The 15,449-nt window shown below is 35.5% G+C and overlaps 1 protein-coding gene across 1 annotated transcript in view; it reads left to right on the top strand.

Moving 5' to 3' along the window:
* Positions 1 to 15,449, top strand: part of Thsd7a (thrombospondin type 1 domain containing 7A) — a 411,960-nt gene that overhangs the window by 323,216 nt on the left and 73,295 nt on the right. Inside the window, exons 8-9 of the mRNA XM_048448971.3 lie at positions 4,658 to 4,892; positions 8,668 to 8,783. Coding sequence (XP_048304928.3) covers positions 4,658 to 4,892; positions 8,668 to 8,783 — 351 coding nt within the window. The remainder of the gene's footprint in view (positions 1 to 4,657; positions 4,893 to 8,667; positions 8,784 to 15,449) is intronic.

Below are 15,449 nucleotides of genomic sequence, written 5' to 3'. Positions count from 1 at the left end.
TGTCTTTGCAGCCATTTATTTCCCACATCAACTCTACACTCTGACTGACATGTCACCACGCTCATCTCCACAGCCATACCTACACAAATTCTTTTGCATTCATTTTTATTTTTGCTTAGATAAAAACGATCTCTTAATTCTCATCTCAGAAACTTGCTATTTAAAATTCTAGCTCTTCTTAGTTCATCCCAGTGCCCCCTTCTCCCAGAAAAATTTAAGTCTCCAAAACACAATGAATCTTACTTCTCTTGTTATTAAAGTATGTCCCTCTCAACATAATTCTGACATTCCACAAATTTTTCCTCATGTGTATGTCTCAGCCACTCTACCCTTCTTACTTATTTTGCTTATCACATCATAATATCCTTGAGTGAACTATTTCTGATACCTCTGGTGTACCTTGACGCACCTAAAATAAATACTGAGTATCACACCCTATATACAGCTATCCAGTTACCATATTGAATAGGGCTCCGTGTGTGTGTGTGTGTGTGTGTGTGTGTGTGTGTGTGTGTGTTACATCCCAACCACAGTTCAGTTTCCCTTCTTTTTTCTTCTCCCTGTCCTTCCCCCCCATCCTTTGTTCCTGCCCCCCAATCCACTCCTCTGCCATTTCTGTTTAGGAAAAAGTCAGGTCTCCCATTCCTATCAGCAAAACGTGGCATATCAAGTTGTAATAAAACTAAGCACCTCCCCCATGTGTTAAGGCTGGGCAAGGTAATCCAATATGGGGAGTACAGTTTCAAGAGCCAGTAAAAGAGTCAGAGACAACTCCTGTTCCCACTGTTAATAGTCTAACAAAAAGACCAAACTATACACCTATAACTTACATGCAGAATCCCGATTTCAGTCCCACGCAGGCTTCCTAGTTGTCGGTTCAGTCTCTTTGATCTCATATGAGCCCAGATTAACTAATTCTGTGGGTTTTCTTTTGATGTCCTTGACCCCTGCTCCTACCAACCGTTCCCCCTCTCTCCGGCAGGATTCTCGAATTCTACCTAATGTTTGGTTGTTGGTCTGCATCTGTTTCTATCAATCGCTGGATGAAGCCTCTCTGATGACAATTGGGCTAGGCACCAATTTGTGCATAGGAGATGGCCAGTTCAGGCTACATATCTGCTGTTGCTAGGCACCAATTTGTTCATAGGAGACGGCCAGTTCAGGCTACATATCTGCTGTTGCTAGAAGTCCTAGCTGAGGCTGTGAGTAGGGCGTTTTTTTAAACTGTCATATCAGTGGTAAATACATCAATGCCAGAAGCAGCAATTTCCTAACTCTCACTATATGCAACCTAACAAAGCTTCTGCAGAACTGAAGCATATAGGAAAAGTTATGTCTCATTTTACATACCCTGACAGTTCTCTGTGTTTATAGAATATGTGTGTGGTATATGCACACTTGTACTTGTGTGTGAATATGATCTTGTGCATTCACATGGTGGTCTGAAAAGGATGTTAGGTGTTCTGAATTGCTACTATTTCATGCACTTTAGATAGTTTCTTACTAAGGTGGGCTTACTAAAGCAAACCCTAACGATCCTCCAGTCTCTGCTTCTGGCCTCATAGTGCTGAAGTAACCATATCATGCAGCCACATCCAGTATTTTAAATGAATTCTGGGGTTTTGAATTCAGGTCCTCATGTTTGCAACAAGTACCATTATCTATTGAGCCATCTCCCTAGCCTACCACATCTTGTTTTAATAAAGCTGTTTCACCTAATAGTTGGCACATTTTATATTGTATATAAATGTTTATTTTTCTTTTTATTAAAAATAGGTTCTTTCTCACATAATATATCCTTATTACAGTTTCTACCCCTTCAACTACTCCTAGTTTTTCCTTACCACCTCTCTAAATATTTGTTTTGATAACAGAAGTTTTTCTATAAAGTCTTTCCTGTTGCTGAAACTATTTTTAAAAAATCTAAGTAATGGTTTTAGTGTAAAGCCTATAATTTTGTATATAAGAGAACAGTTTAAAGTTCACTTGTTACTAATTTTGCCATTCACATTTTATAATTTCTCTATAACTATGGAAATACTCCCAAATGTCTAAAATTTGATTTTCCCATAAATAATACTTTGAACATTATAGTTATCAATTTTCTAGCATAAAATTATTCCACAAACAACATAGTGATGTTGCAATGGCAGATTACATGAAACCATACTTTCAAAATTGCAACATTGTAATAATTAAGACCACACAAGGATTTATTGGAGCAAGGATACTACATCAGATCCAAACTGCTGATGTGGCTTTAATGTGGATTAGGGCATGAAAATAAATAGCCTTTGTGTCTATAAACTTAACAGCTATCTTGAAGTTCCTTGACATGATATGCTGATGGTGTAGAAGTTCTTTTCTTTCTCTTATTATTTTTCCCCTAAGCCAAGCAGTCAATTCAAGTGTCAAAAGCAATTCAGAGTTAAAAAATCAGTTTAAACAGGATACTTTTTCTTACAATTAAAATGGTGTAGGTACAGAAATTTGACATTTTGTCAGAAATTTTAGTATTAATGTAAAGGAACTGTTAATTATTCATAATCATATATGTTAATTATATATAATCATATCATATATATACCATATATACATACTATATATGGTATGAATATGTTAAGGTTGAATACATCTAGCACCTGAAGGAAGGAATGCTAGAAATTCTCACTTATGTCTCCCCAATACAATTAGCATGTTTTAGAATTTAGTGTATTCAGATTTTAAAAGTCCAAGCAAGGGTTGCCAGGGTCATCAAACTGCATGATAGCAGGTAGGACATGAAGTGTGATATATGTCTTTACCTTTATGAGGCAGGGACACTAATGAAAATGTTCAGGATAGGTCTCTCTGTTGTTGTAACCATACTCACCAATGTAAGAAAGATTCTAAATTGTTATTAACAAACTGCCAATTGTTTAGCTGTGGATCAGAGGAAAGTCTGCAAATATCTCTAAACCATGGAGGTCATCTATGGTGTTGCCATGGGAATAAAATCATCAATGAAGTGATCATTGAATTTCTCTAATCCCTGCCTTTAACAATACATTATTTTTTATTTTCATATTTGGTTAAAAAACATTCTCTTCCTATATTCCTTATTAATGCACTGGTCACATCATTTCAGATACTTTAATATTTTTATTCACTTGACAGTTGTGAACACAAATTAGGACTCCACCTATGAAATTCACGCAATATGGCTGCACAAAAATGATTCTAGAGTGTTAACCCTAACATCACAGTCTCCAATAAGAGACGTATCTATCTTACCATTTAACATCCCCAGCATTATTGCTTTGTACCTTGAATGCATTTCTAAAATGCAGCAGTTAAGCAGAAGTTATGCCATAGTTGCTTATAATGATCGTGAGCTCAGCTAGTCTGGCTGAAATAACAATCCCAGATAAGCCAAAAAGGAGACAATCAAAATCAGCTAAAGGCCATAGACAGGTGTGACCTGCCTAATAAGACAGAACCAATCTGGGACCCAAACTGGGATCCTCTGCAAAATCAGAATAAGCTCTTTCTTTTTCCTTTTTAAGTTTTTTTTTCTTATTGATTTTTATTGAGCTCTGTATTTTTCTCTCCTTCCCTCCCTGTCTCTTCCTTCCCCTTCAACCCTCTCCCAAGGTCCCCATGTTCCCAATTTAGTCTGGGACCCATATGGTGAAGACAACTTTGCATTTAACCTACACATGTACACCATGACATTTGCATGTTTGTATATATGTATATATACATATATATGCATGTATATATATATTCACAAACATATGCCCATGTATTCACACAAACAAATGAATAAATGTAATGATTTTTTAATAAAAATGAAAAATCAGATCTCACCAACATCTTTGATGTCACCTTGGAAATACTATGAGGAACACAAACTTTGATCTGAATGAGTTCACACTGACTGAAAAGATCTGGACTCTGAACAGAGAAGTTTAGAACTATTTTTTCTTGTAACAGAAAAAACAAACAAACAAACATGGAATTAAGTCATAAATACTATTTCAATAAGCATAAAAATTAGAAATAAGCAGAAGTTATTGATTAATATTTTAATTTGAAACCATTTCTTTTTCTTTGGAACACAAAAAATGATGGTGCATTGCACAACCAATGACATCATAGATTTGAACAACTATTAATACCCCATTGTTTTCTCAATAATACTACAGAAGATTCTAAATTTTCATCCAATTTTAACATTCTTGCTTGTTATCACCCTAAAATCTAACACATTAAAGTGAGCATTATTTAAAACCCTTTATTAAGAGTTTCAGTTTAAACGATGGTGACTGAAACACATTCAGATATTTTCATCCACAGTGTGAAGTTGTCTGTTGCTTGCAGTTAACAATACTGTGGGCTTCCTTGCTTTTGATGTTGGGCTCCTCTGAAGAACAATGACTTCTACTTAAGGTCTTAAATAACCTTCAACATCTAGTATATATACTGTATGCTTTATTTTTTAAGATAAATCATGAAAGAGAATAATTTGCATCTTTTGTAGGGTACAGGTATCATGCTATGTGCTCAGTAAGTGATCAGCATCGTGGTTATCAGCCCTGCAAATTCCTAGGTAGAGAGAACAATGAATTTTCTTTTAGTTCTCTGTCTAAACTGTTACCATTGTCCATTTTTGTAGGTGGAATCCGCTGCCCCAACAGCAGTGCTTTGCAAGAGGTGCGCAGCTGCAATGAGCATCCTTGCACTGTGTACCACTGGCAAACTGGTCCCTGGGGTCAGTGTATAGAAGACACATCAGTGTCATCCTTCAATACGACTACAACGTGGAATGGGGAGGCCTCATGTTCTGTGGGCATGCAGACACGAAAAGTCATCTGTGTGCGAGTCAACGTGGGCCAAGTGGGACCCAAGAAGTAAGGCCTTTGGAATGTCTGCAGTAAATCCTGTGGTCAGCCATGCGGAGGATTGGCTTGGGCTTTGTTTGCTTCACTAAATGTAGTTTTTTGATGCTTGCCATTCTTGTCCTCAAGAGAAGATTTGTTTGTTTTCAGTGTCAGGTGCTGATAAAGCTGTAACTACTTCTGACTCTTGTCCTGGGACCCATAAATTCTGTGGAAACCTTTCTACCTGGTTCCCACTTTCAACTCTATTACAACACAGTCTGCTTTTATTAAGCTACTGAGGTAGAGAAAGAAGTCTTGCTCTAGGCTTGGCTGATCAATAATGCCAGTATACAATGTCCTAGCAGTGGAGGTCATCCATGACCTCCTGTATATCCCTAGGCTTGGAGGCTGACAATCTATTTAATTGAGTAGAAGTCATCTTTCATTTCCCACAGAAAAATACTATATCACTAGTAATAAGGCCAACTTATATTTTACAGTGGTAAAATGAGTAACCACTTAATTCCAACAAAGAGCCTTGGGATAAGACAGATGTTATGATAAAGTAGAAAACATATCAGTTTCTAATGGGTTAAGAAGATGGTACCAAAAGGGAAACAATTTGCTAGTGGGAAGAACAAAAAACAGAGACTCGAGGTGTTAAGGGTATCTTGTGACACCTTTAAGCAAAACCAAGTGATGTCATGAAGGAAAAATCAAGTGAATTTTCTAAAAAAAAAAAATACAAATGTTCCTTTAAGTGGGAACATCCTATTTACTTTCTGAAACAGAATAATGTTTTTAGTGATTCAAATGTCTATAGCCATATGGGATGTGGACAGGACAACCAACATGTTTTACATAGGTGTAACTGTGGTCTTGTTTTTCCTAATTATTAGCCAGGAAACTTTGATTTTCAAAGCTAATGGAAGGGATAGATAATGAAAAATACTCTGATGTAGTTACTCAATAAACATTAGAAATTACTATTTTAAGAATGCAAGATATTTCTTTAGCTTTTTGCTATCAGTGACTTTAGCGCTTAAAAAATTTTGGGGACATATAAAAAGCATTCAAGTTCCTCTTTCTTCCTCCCATCTCTTTTCCTTCCCATCCCTATTATGCCCCCCTTCTCCCTATCTGTCCCTTTTGCAATTGCATGGTTTTGGTTTTGTTCTATGACATTTTCCAAGGGAATGAGAATAATTGATCTCACATCTGGAAATAAACCAGAGTCCTATTATACACTATATGTGTATATATATATGTATATATATATATATTTCCAGATATCAAAGATATTTAGTGCCTTAATCTATTTATATTTATCATTTCAAATTTGAAAATATATTAGAAAATAAGTGACAAAGAGATTCACATAAACTGAGAAACTCTACACACTTCCTATGGTAGATTCAAACTAGTATGTTAATGGAAATTACACTAAGGTTGTTCTTAATCTGACTCAGGAAATTTTTTTGCAATATATTAAAATCCAATTGTGATTGCAGCAGCAGGGGTGAAAGTCCCAAGTCTGACAGAGCCTGATGCTGGCTGGGATGAGAACAGAGACAGAAGTGCTCACTAGACCAGACAGGATGAACAATAGTATACTGATTTGCAAAAGGCTTCCTCTATCTGTTTGACAAACGATGGCCTTTCGAAGATTGCAAATGAGAGCCACTACAAAAGAAAATACTGTTCTGGGATGAGCCATGTACATGTGAGAGGATCTCTGTGTGATATAACCCAGTGGATCCAGTGTCATGAGATCATTCAATGAGAAGGGTGTGCTGATGCTTCAAATCAGACCACCACAGTAATCTAGTAAAAGCTTATATGCCTTACAGCTATTTTTCAATGTCCTGGATATGCCCATGAATTTGTTGAGTCTTATAGGCTTCCTTTGCCCTTAAAATTGTAGAAAATTAAGCCAAGTAAAGTGAGTCCAAAAGAAAATGTTATTGCCCTTCTCCATAAATGCTAGGTTAAATTCAATGAACATTTTCCAATACAAGACATTTGAAACAAAAATGCAAATAGATGCCTTGTTTTAAACTCTTCTTAATAAAATAAATTACTGAGAGATGGCAAAATCAATGTTATTGATCTTATCTATCCTCACAAGTAACAAACTTCAACTCCTATCACATCTGTTTAATTTGACCTTGAATAAGACTAGGAGGAGGGAGGAATCAATTCTTTGATTTAAACCACAAATGCTAAATACACACAGTTCCAGGGGAAAGAAGCATGTTGACTAAAGCAATTGCCTCACCAAAGGAAGTCAGAATTCATTTTATTGGATGAATCTAGGCTATATAATTTGTCTTCGTGTGTTCGCTTAATGACTTCATTGTTGGTAATTTTTCTCTCCACAGTTAGCCCAGTATCTTGCTGTGGTTATTTCCAAACTAAACGAATATGTAGAGGGTCAGTGATAACATTGTAAATTTCATTGATTTATTTAGGGCTACATATTTGAAGAGAATGCAATTGAGTAATGGCCTCCCATTGTTAAAGTTATAAAATGCCTTATTGAAAAGAATTGCTTTCAATAATAATTATTGACCAGTAGCTCTATAACCCCAAAAGCATTCTTTAGATTATATGTTGTATTTTGTCATAAGATGCTTCCAAGTAAAATTATAATTCCAGTCTTATAAAAATCTAAAGCATAAAAACACACCAATTTATGATTAATACTTAAGTATTTTCTGCCCAACATTTTAAAGAGTCACAACAATTAGGAAAATGCAAGTTTATTCTCAACTAAGCAGGAAGGTTATAGGCATGTTAAATCTTAAATATTTTTAAAAATCGACTTCCAAATAAACCTGAATTTTTAAAGTAAGAGGACACATTTTTTTAATAGAAAAGAGCATTTTATTTATGAGTGAGAAAAAACATGTAGGCAAATAGTTATAGGAAGTATCAGCAAAATGCTATAAAGAGATTATTGGAAACAGTGTCAATTATTGTGACTCACTATTTACTCTTTAAAGGTGACTAATACAGAACTGGGCGTGACACACACACCTTTAACCCCAGCACTCAGGAAGCAGAAACAGGTGGATCTCTCTGAGTTCGGGGTCAGCCTGGTCTTCAAAGTGATTCCCAGGTCATCCAGGGCTGTGCAGTGAAACCCTATCTCAAAAAAAAAAACAGACAGAAAAAAAAGAAAGGAAGGAAAGAAGGAAGGAAGGAAGGAAGGAAGGAAGGAAGGAAGGAAGGAAGGAAGGAAGGAAGGAAGGCAGCAAGCATGTTTGATGACCTATGTTCAATCCCAGAAGCAGCATCCAAGCTCTGCCACAGGTCAATACCTACACACATTCTATTCACACACATGCAAACATACATATGATAGTAATAATAATCATATATATATATAATTAAGAAACTACAGTCATAATAGTTTTTGTCCTATTATCATGAAATATTTAGCTACAGATTCAAAAATTTTGTCCTAATATTAATAATTTGAATTCCTACAATTCCTTTATTGTACATACAAGATAATACATATTTACTAGTGGAGGGATCATCCTAAAGGGAAGGATATAGTGGTTATATTTCTTCTAGGTAGTGTGAATGTCATTAAGTATACATATTTGCCTGTGTAGTCTTGTCCAAGTACAATTGGAGTGAATTAATGTAACTGAAAGGTGGTTGTTAAAAGTAGTCATGAAAGCCAAGAAAAAGAGACTGGTGGCTGTGACTCGTATAGCAAGGAAAACTGGTAGGAAATTAAAATATTTGGCTTTGTGGATTGTTAAAGACTGAATAATTTTTTTGTTTGTTCTAGGTGTCCCGAAAGCCTTCGGCCCGAAACAGTGAGACCTTGCTTGCTTCCCTGTAGGAAGGATTGTATCGTGACCCCATATAGTGACTGGACACCATGTCCCTCTTCATGCAGAGAAGGTATGGGGAATAGATTCTGAAGGTTCTTCACCCAGGACCCTCATTCAGCAGGGCGTTTGACTTCTTCTAGAAGAGCAATGTTTATGATTCTTACACAGCCTTGTCCTAGCTTTTCATGAATGTCAAAACATTTGGGTTTCTTCCTGGAAATAATACCACATTAGAGTACCTGGTAGGCAGTAAATTTAATGCCAAAGTATGCCTTGGATTTTTATTGTATGCACCAAATTGAAATGATTCTAGATTTTTTTAGTATATCTTATCTTTCATTAATCATGGGGGAATGTATGCTGCGCTTGTGAATTTTTAAGAGAGTCTCCAATGGTCCAGCAGGTACGGCTTCTAAATTACAGGCAAGAAATAGCCTGAGACGAGGTTTGCTGTGGACTTTATTATGAGGCCCAAGGATGGGAATAAAACTAAGATAAAAACAGTCAAGCTGACTCCCTGCCAACACTTAATGTGCCGTGAGGCATTTCCAGGATGAGTATTTCTTCCCTGAGAGGTTTGGTTTTGCTTTTGTGACTAGCAAAGACTCTTTTTTTTTAATCATGGTCAGTCCCCTGATAAATCTTTCCTTGCCCTTCAGGACATGAACTTTTAGCGTTCCCGCTGGGAGAAATTTCCACACCTTCCGTGTCACTTACACAGTAACAGCAAATTTTCTCTCTGTGTGGCAGACAAAATCGCCTCCTATTCACTCATTTGCTCTCTCAACCTGTGTGTTGTCTTTATGTTTAAGCTTCTTGACTCTCACTGGACATTTGCAATTAAGAGTTAATTTCTAGTTTGATGATGGCTTTAACCTGCTAAATTTTATTTTAAACCACTCAATTTTCTGAATGTTTTAATTGATTGTGTTTGCGGATGGTCATTGTGCATAGGGGAAGCACAAGTTTTGGGAATTTTTGCTTATGAGATATAACTTCAGTCTTTTGAGCAGGCAGGCATGGTACTTAAAGTCTTTGTACCTCTGTGTTAGGTTTTGGGATTAGACGTGCATACCACCACATATAAAATGTTTGCTTTTATGGTTTATAGCATACTATTAAATATTATATAAAACTAAACTGCTAGTGGAACAAAAAGGTTTTTTTTATTTCAATGCCTTTTAAACTTCTCAGTAACTCTGATAGAGAATGGGTGACTGCCATGAGTTTTTTTGTTTGTTTGTTTGTTTTTGAGACAGAGTCTCTCAGTCCAGGTGAGGATGATCTTGAATTTTTGATGTTCCTGGACTCATTTCCCAAGGACTGATACACAGCACCATACCATTTTTGTTAGTGTTCTGTTGAAGGCCAAGCCCATAGCTATTCTACCAAGTGAGCTATAACCCCAGTTCACATTAGCTTTTGTAAAATTATTAATGGTTTAATAAATGTTAATTTAACTGAAAAAAGAGAAAGTGTTAACGGCATAAATTTATAAAAAGCTATGGCATGTTCTGGTTTTTAAAATAGGTTATGTTATCTTATTTATTTTCCTTAAAGACAGAGAAAACATAGTTATATTGTCTTGGTCATTATCAATTGCCATACTTTCCTATAAGCTGTGATCTCTGAAGTTTCTGGTGCTGTTCATCACTTCAGGGATAAAGATTATATATTACATTCTATCACATCACATTATGCTACATTACATTAGAACATATTACATGTGAAACCTTGTGGGGGGTTTTGTTTTTATTTTGGCTCAGGTTATGACTTAGTGTATAATTACAAAATATTATAGGCTAGACACAGCACACTTGCATGTGCTCACTGTGTGGCAAATATTTTAGTTTGGTGTATTGGAAGCAATCTTTCTAAGAAACTTCTGGGAAAAACATTTATATCACAATAGAATAAAACTTCCTTAGAAAATTTGAACTGAATATTATTATCAATTTCCTAATATATTTATTATTTTAATACTCATTAAAAGCAGTCATTCTTTCACTCTATAATGTTTTTTAAATAACTACAATGTGTCAAACTTGATCACAGTTAACAAGGTAATATCCTAGAGGTATGAGATGTCTTAAGAAATTTTTGTCTAATGTCTTAATTTGTGTAAATAATGCATCATCACTAAGCATGAGGGTCAGTGAAATATAAACAGGGGTAAAGAAGAGCAGTAATTTTACTTTGTAAAATAACAAAATAAGCATGCTAATATTCTATGGTAGAATGTATAGGCAATATCAAATTTTCATTTAGCCTTTCACTTATAAAGAAATTCCTCAACACACTGCAAGTATAACTTAACTCATATTCAGCAACCAGAATGTGCAGAAATTAAAAAAAAATTGTCTCTGAGCAAAATCAATGAAAGAGGAGGTAATGGAGCATGAAGGATGATTATGGGTGTATATAATAATAATGGTTACATTGAAATAGAAATGAGGTAAGAAATGCAACATTAGAGCACAAAAAAGTGCTAGGAAAAGTTCATATTGGTCCATATTGAATCTGAAGATTTTTAGTAAGATTAAAAAATTAGATGACCTGTCAAGTTAGAGAAAATGGTCAGCACACAAAATATTTAAAAATAAAAGTATGCAAGTACTGATGATTATAACACTAAAGTTTTAACAGAAAACTAAGTAACTGATACAAGATAAAAGAGAAGTCCATGAGATGCATGAAAGTATAATTTTTAATGCAGTGACTAGAATGGAATAAACTTGCTGTTTTCAAAGAAATGAAACAGGTAGAAAGAGAGGATTACAGCAAAGGTTATAACGAAGTATTAATGAAGACTCTTGAAATTACTGCTATGAGGTAGATAGATATTGAGGTTAAAGTCAATTTAGGAGAGTTGGAGATTTTTAAAGGTAGAAGGAAGAAGAACGAATGAGAAATAGCTAAATGGAGCTATGTAGCATTTATCTAAAGAAATGTAGAAAATTTTAATGAAGAAACTGAAGATGAGAGATTGGGTATTCCATAATAGTGTGTAAATAGAAAAAAAGAGGTGGTGAAGAATATGAAATTCTAATAAGTTATGCCTGTGGACAGTGCTGTGGATCCAAGTAATAATGAATGAACACTTGGGTGCTGATTTTCTATAATGTGAGGTAAAATGGGTTGGGTTGGATTGATCACTTGTTATATAGGTAACAGTTAGAAGTTGAAACTCAGGTTGCCACTTGATGACAGTTCCCTCGTGGATCTGACATGAGACTCCTCTGTGCAGGAACACCAGCTCAGGAACTTGCTGACATAAAAATAAGAGGCTCTTTGGTGATGGACAATATAGACATGACTCTACTTGGCTGGGCAAAGGTTCTCTCACTTGGACGGCTGTTGGTATACAAAAAGTTCCACAATATCCCGGAAACAAAATCTTATTTATCCGGGGATAAACTCAGAGAAAGAGTAGTACTCTTCAATCCTCTCTGTGTCCTGGGAACTAGAATGAAATCCAGAAGCCAAGAGGCCCATGCAGGTTTTCTTGCCTGCTTTTATAGTACATGAGATCACACCCAAATTGGGCTGGCATGTTAAAGGCTATTGGCTAAAGAAGTTCCCACAACATCTTCCCCTTTGTCTAAATAAGAGTGCTCTAAGCCTAATACAAAACTGTATTTGATAAGAACAAATAGCAAATGTTGTCCAGGGAAAAGAAGAGTCAAAAACATACATAAATATTAAAATTACAACCAGCATGAGTAACATCAAGCAAGAAACATATGCTAAAATGCTTTAATCATTGTCCTATTCTAAGAAGTCTAAGTCTTATATTAAAAATGGCTTGGCTAAGTTCTAAGAGAAAAGTAACTACAACTATCAAGTCTTCAAACCCCTCAAAGACCTGAGAAGGGAAATAATATTACTTGAGTAAATAGGAAGTGCAATCAAGCAGTTTCCAAAAGGTGCAAGAAATGACAGAGACAACCAGTTACCTGGGCAATCGCCTAAAGTCTCATTTGCAACATTGGGGCAACCAACTTTGGCTAAGGCCTAACGTAACTGACAGAACAATTTTCAGAGGCAGGAAAATTTTCAAAACCACCCTACCCTGTCTTGGCAAGGCTCGGCAGTCTTTTTGCTTACATATTGCTTGCCCAGTTTGGACTCAGTGCAGTTTGTCAGAGGCAGGGACAATTTCTTACCCAAAGGCCAGTTTTGCCAAGAAGAAAACCAGCTAGCTCCAAGTGGAATATCTTCAGTGCCCAACATTCTCTTAGGAATAAATCAGTGCTGCCAGGAGCAATCGTTTCTCACATCAACAAAATCCTATGTTACTTAAATGCTATATTTTACAGTTTTCTGAAGTGGTTTAAGATTACCTATCTATGAGAAATACAACCTGAGTGCATCTAAAGTATCTTATTAGTCTAACTATAAGTATGACTAACATGGATGACTATTGACCTATAATTCTTAACACCTATATAGCTTAAAGACTAAGGCTTCATATTGAAATTTTAGACAAACTTTAAACAACTGTATAGCAAATGAGGACTTAAAATGTATAAGTATCTTGATCAGAGGTAGAAATGAATAGTGCAATATGATAAATATATCCTAAAATTATATCAATATGCAAAATATCTTAAGCAAAAGTAGAAATATGTATGCATACAATATGAACAATTAAATTTGCATAGGGGCACAAATATTGTAAACAGAAATAGGAGTATATTCAATATAGCAAATATAATTTGTATCAATATACAAGAATCTACACAATGTAAATTGTCTATAAATAATAACTCAAGTATTCTCACTATTATTATTAGTGTGAGTAAGCTCACCACTAGTACCTATTGTCCCATACAAGAAAGACCTTGATTGTGATCATTCACAACTTATAATCAACCTCCTTTAAATGAAAACAAACATTTATAAACAATCATTTTGGGAATTTGGATGCAGTTTTCTCCAAAGTGCTTCATGCTGTTTGTTGGGAAAAGCATTTTTAGGGTTTATAGAGACCTTTTGGGGGCTCTTGTTCCTTCTTCAGGAGGTCTTGTTCTATCAAACCACATTATCCTGGATGGAATCCACAGGTTCTCATCTTCTGTGGAAACAAAAGCAGAACCTCTTTTCCAAAGCAACATATCCTTAGATTCAAATTTTTAACTCAAGATAATTTTATGTTGGTTTAAGTTAGTAGCCTGTGCAATGAAATGTGTCTCTGTAATCAAAAAATTTAAAGAAAACACAATGTTATACATAATCCAGACTCTCTATGTATATTCCATCTTTATTTATTTTTAATGCTAAGTGGGCATGGCTAGGACCAACTCCAAGGCCCCTTCTGGTTGTTCCACCCACTACAACATGGTAGAGACATAATCACTGCCTCTGCAAGCCATGCACACTGCCTGAACTCCAGGGACATAGCAGGTGTTGCTATTAAGCCATTTGTAAAATGCTGCTCATAGACCCCATTTAACTACTCCATAGCAGAGCCTCCTGAAAGAGTCAGAGTTGTTTTGTTTCTGACAGCATGAACCAGTCAGCTGACTCTTAAAGCAGTCATGCTGGTTCTCGAAACCCTCTTTTTCCATAAGCTTTATGCTCCAAATGGTGGGCACCAATGTGAGTATCTGTTATACTCAAAAAAAAAAAAGCACTCCTGGTCAGAAAATGATTACAGAGATACAATTAAAGCAGATTCAGATAAAAAAGAAAGACTTCTGAATGGGAATGGGTCACAGTGTTGTATAAATGTACATAGGCTTGGGAGAGAGAAGAAAAAGAGTATATACAGTTGTAAAAAGAAATAGGTCTAAAAAATAAAGTCTTTAAGGAGACAATAAAAGTAATATAAAACAGTACAGACAATCATAAATTAAATGAGTAAATAAAAAATAAAAATAAGCTATGTAAAGATGGAATATACACAGAGTCTGAACTTTGCATATTATTGTGTTTTCTTTAAATTTTTTAACTACAGAGAGACGTTTCTTTTCTTTATTGATTTTATCGAGCTATATATTTTCTCTGCTCCCCTCCCTCCTTCTTCCTTCCCCTTCTAACCTAGCTCATGGTCCCCATGCTCCCAATTTACTCAGGAGATCTTATCTTTTTCTACTTCCAATGTAAATTAGATCCATGTATGTCTCTCTTAGGGTATTCATTGTTGCCTAGGTTCTCTGGATTGTGGATTGCAGGCTGGCTTTCTTTGCTTTATGTCTAAAAGCAATTTATGAGTAAGTACATATGATATTTGTCTTTCTGAGTCTGGGTTACCTCACTCAATATTATGTTTTCTATATCCATCCATTTGCCTGCAAATTTCACAATGTCATTATTTTCTGCTGTGTAGTTATCCATTGTGTAAATGTATCACATTTTCCTTATCCATTCTTCAGTATAGGGACATTTAGGTTTTTCCACTGGCAATAACAAGCAATGTTGCTATGAACATAAGAGAGCACATGTCCTTGTTGTATGATTGAGAATCTTTTGGGTATACACCAAAAAGGGTTATTGCTGGCTCTTGAGGAAGGTTGTTTCCTAATTTTCTGAGAAACCACCATACAGATATCCAAACAGCTTGCATTTTCACCAGCAATGCAAGAGTGTTTCCTTTATCCCACATCCTCTTTAGCGTAAGTTGTCATCAGCCATTCTTACAGGTGTAAGATGGAATCTCAGAGTTGTTTTGATTTGCATTTCTCTGATGACTAAGGATGTTGAGCATTTTCTTAAATGTCTTTCAGCAGTTTTA

The sequence above is a fragment of the Myodes glareolus genome, chromosome 25, assembly GCF_982192425.1.
Source record: "Myodes glareolus chromosome 25, mMyoGla1.1, whole genome shotgun sequence".
NCBI classification, from domain to species: domain Eukaryota; kingdom Metazoa; phylum Chordata; class Mammalia; order Rodentia; family Cricetidae; genus Myodes; species Myodes glareolus.
Note: the sequence above shows the minus strand (reverse complement) of the source record. Positions and strands in the feature narration are given on the sequence as shown.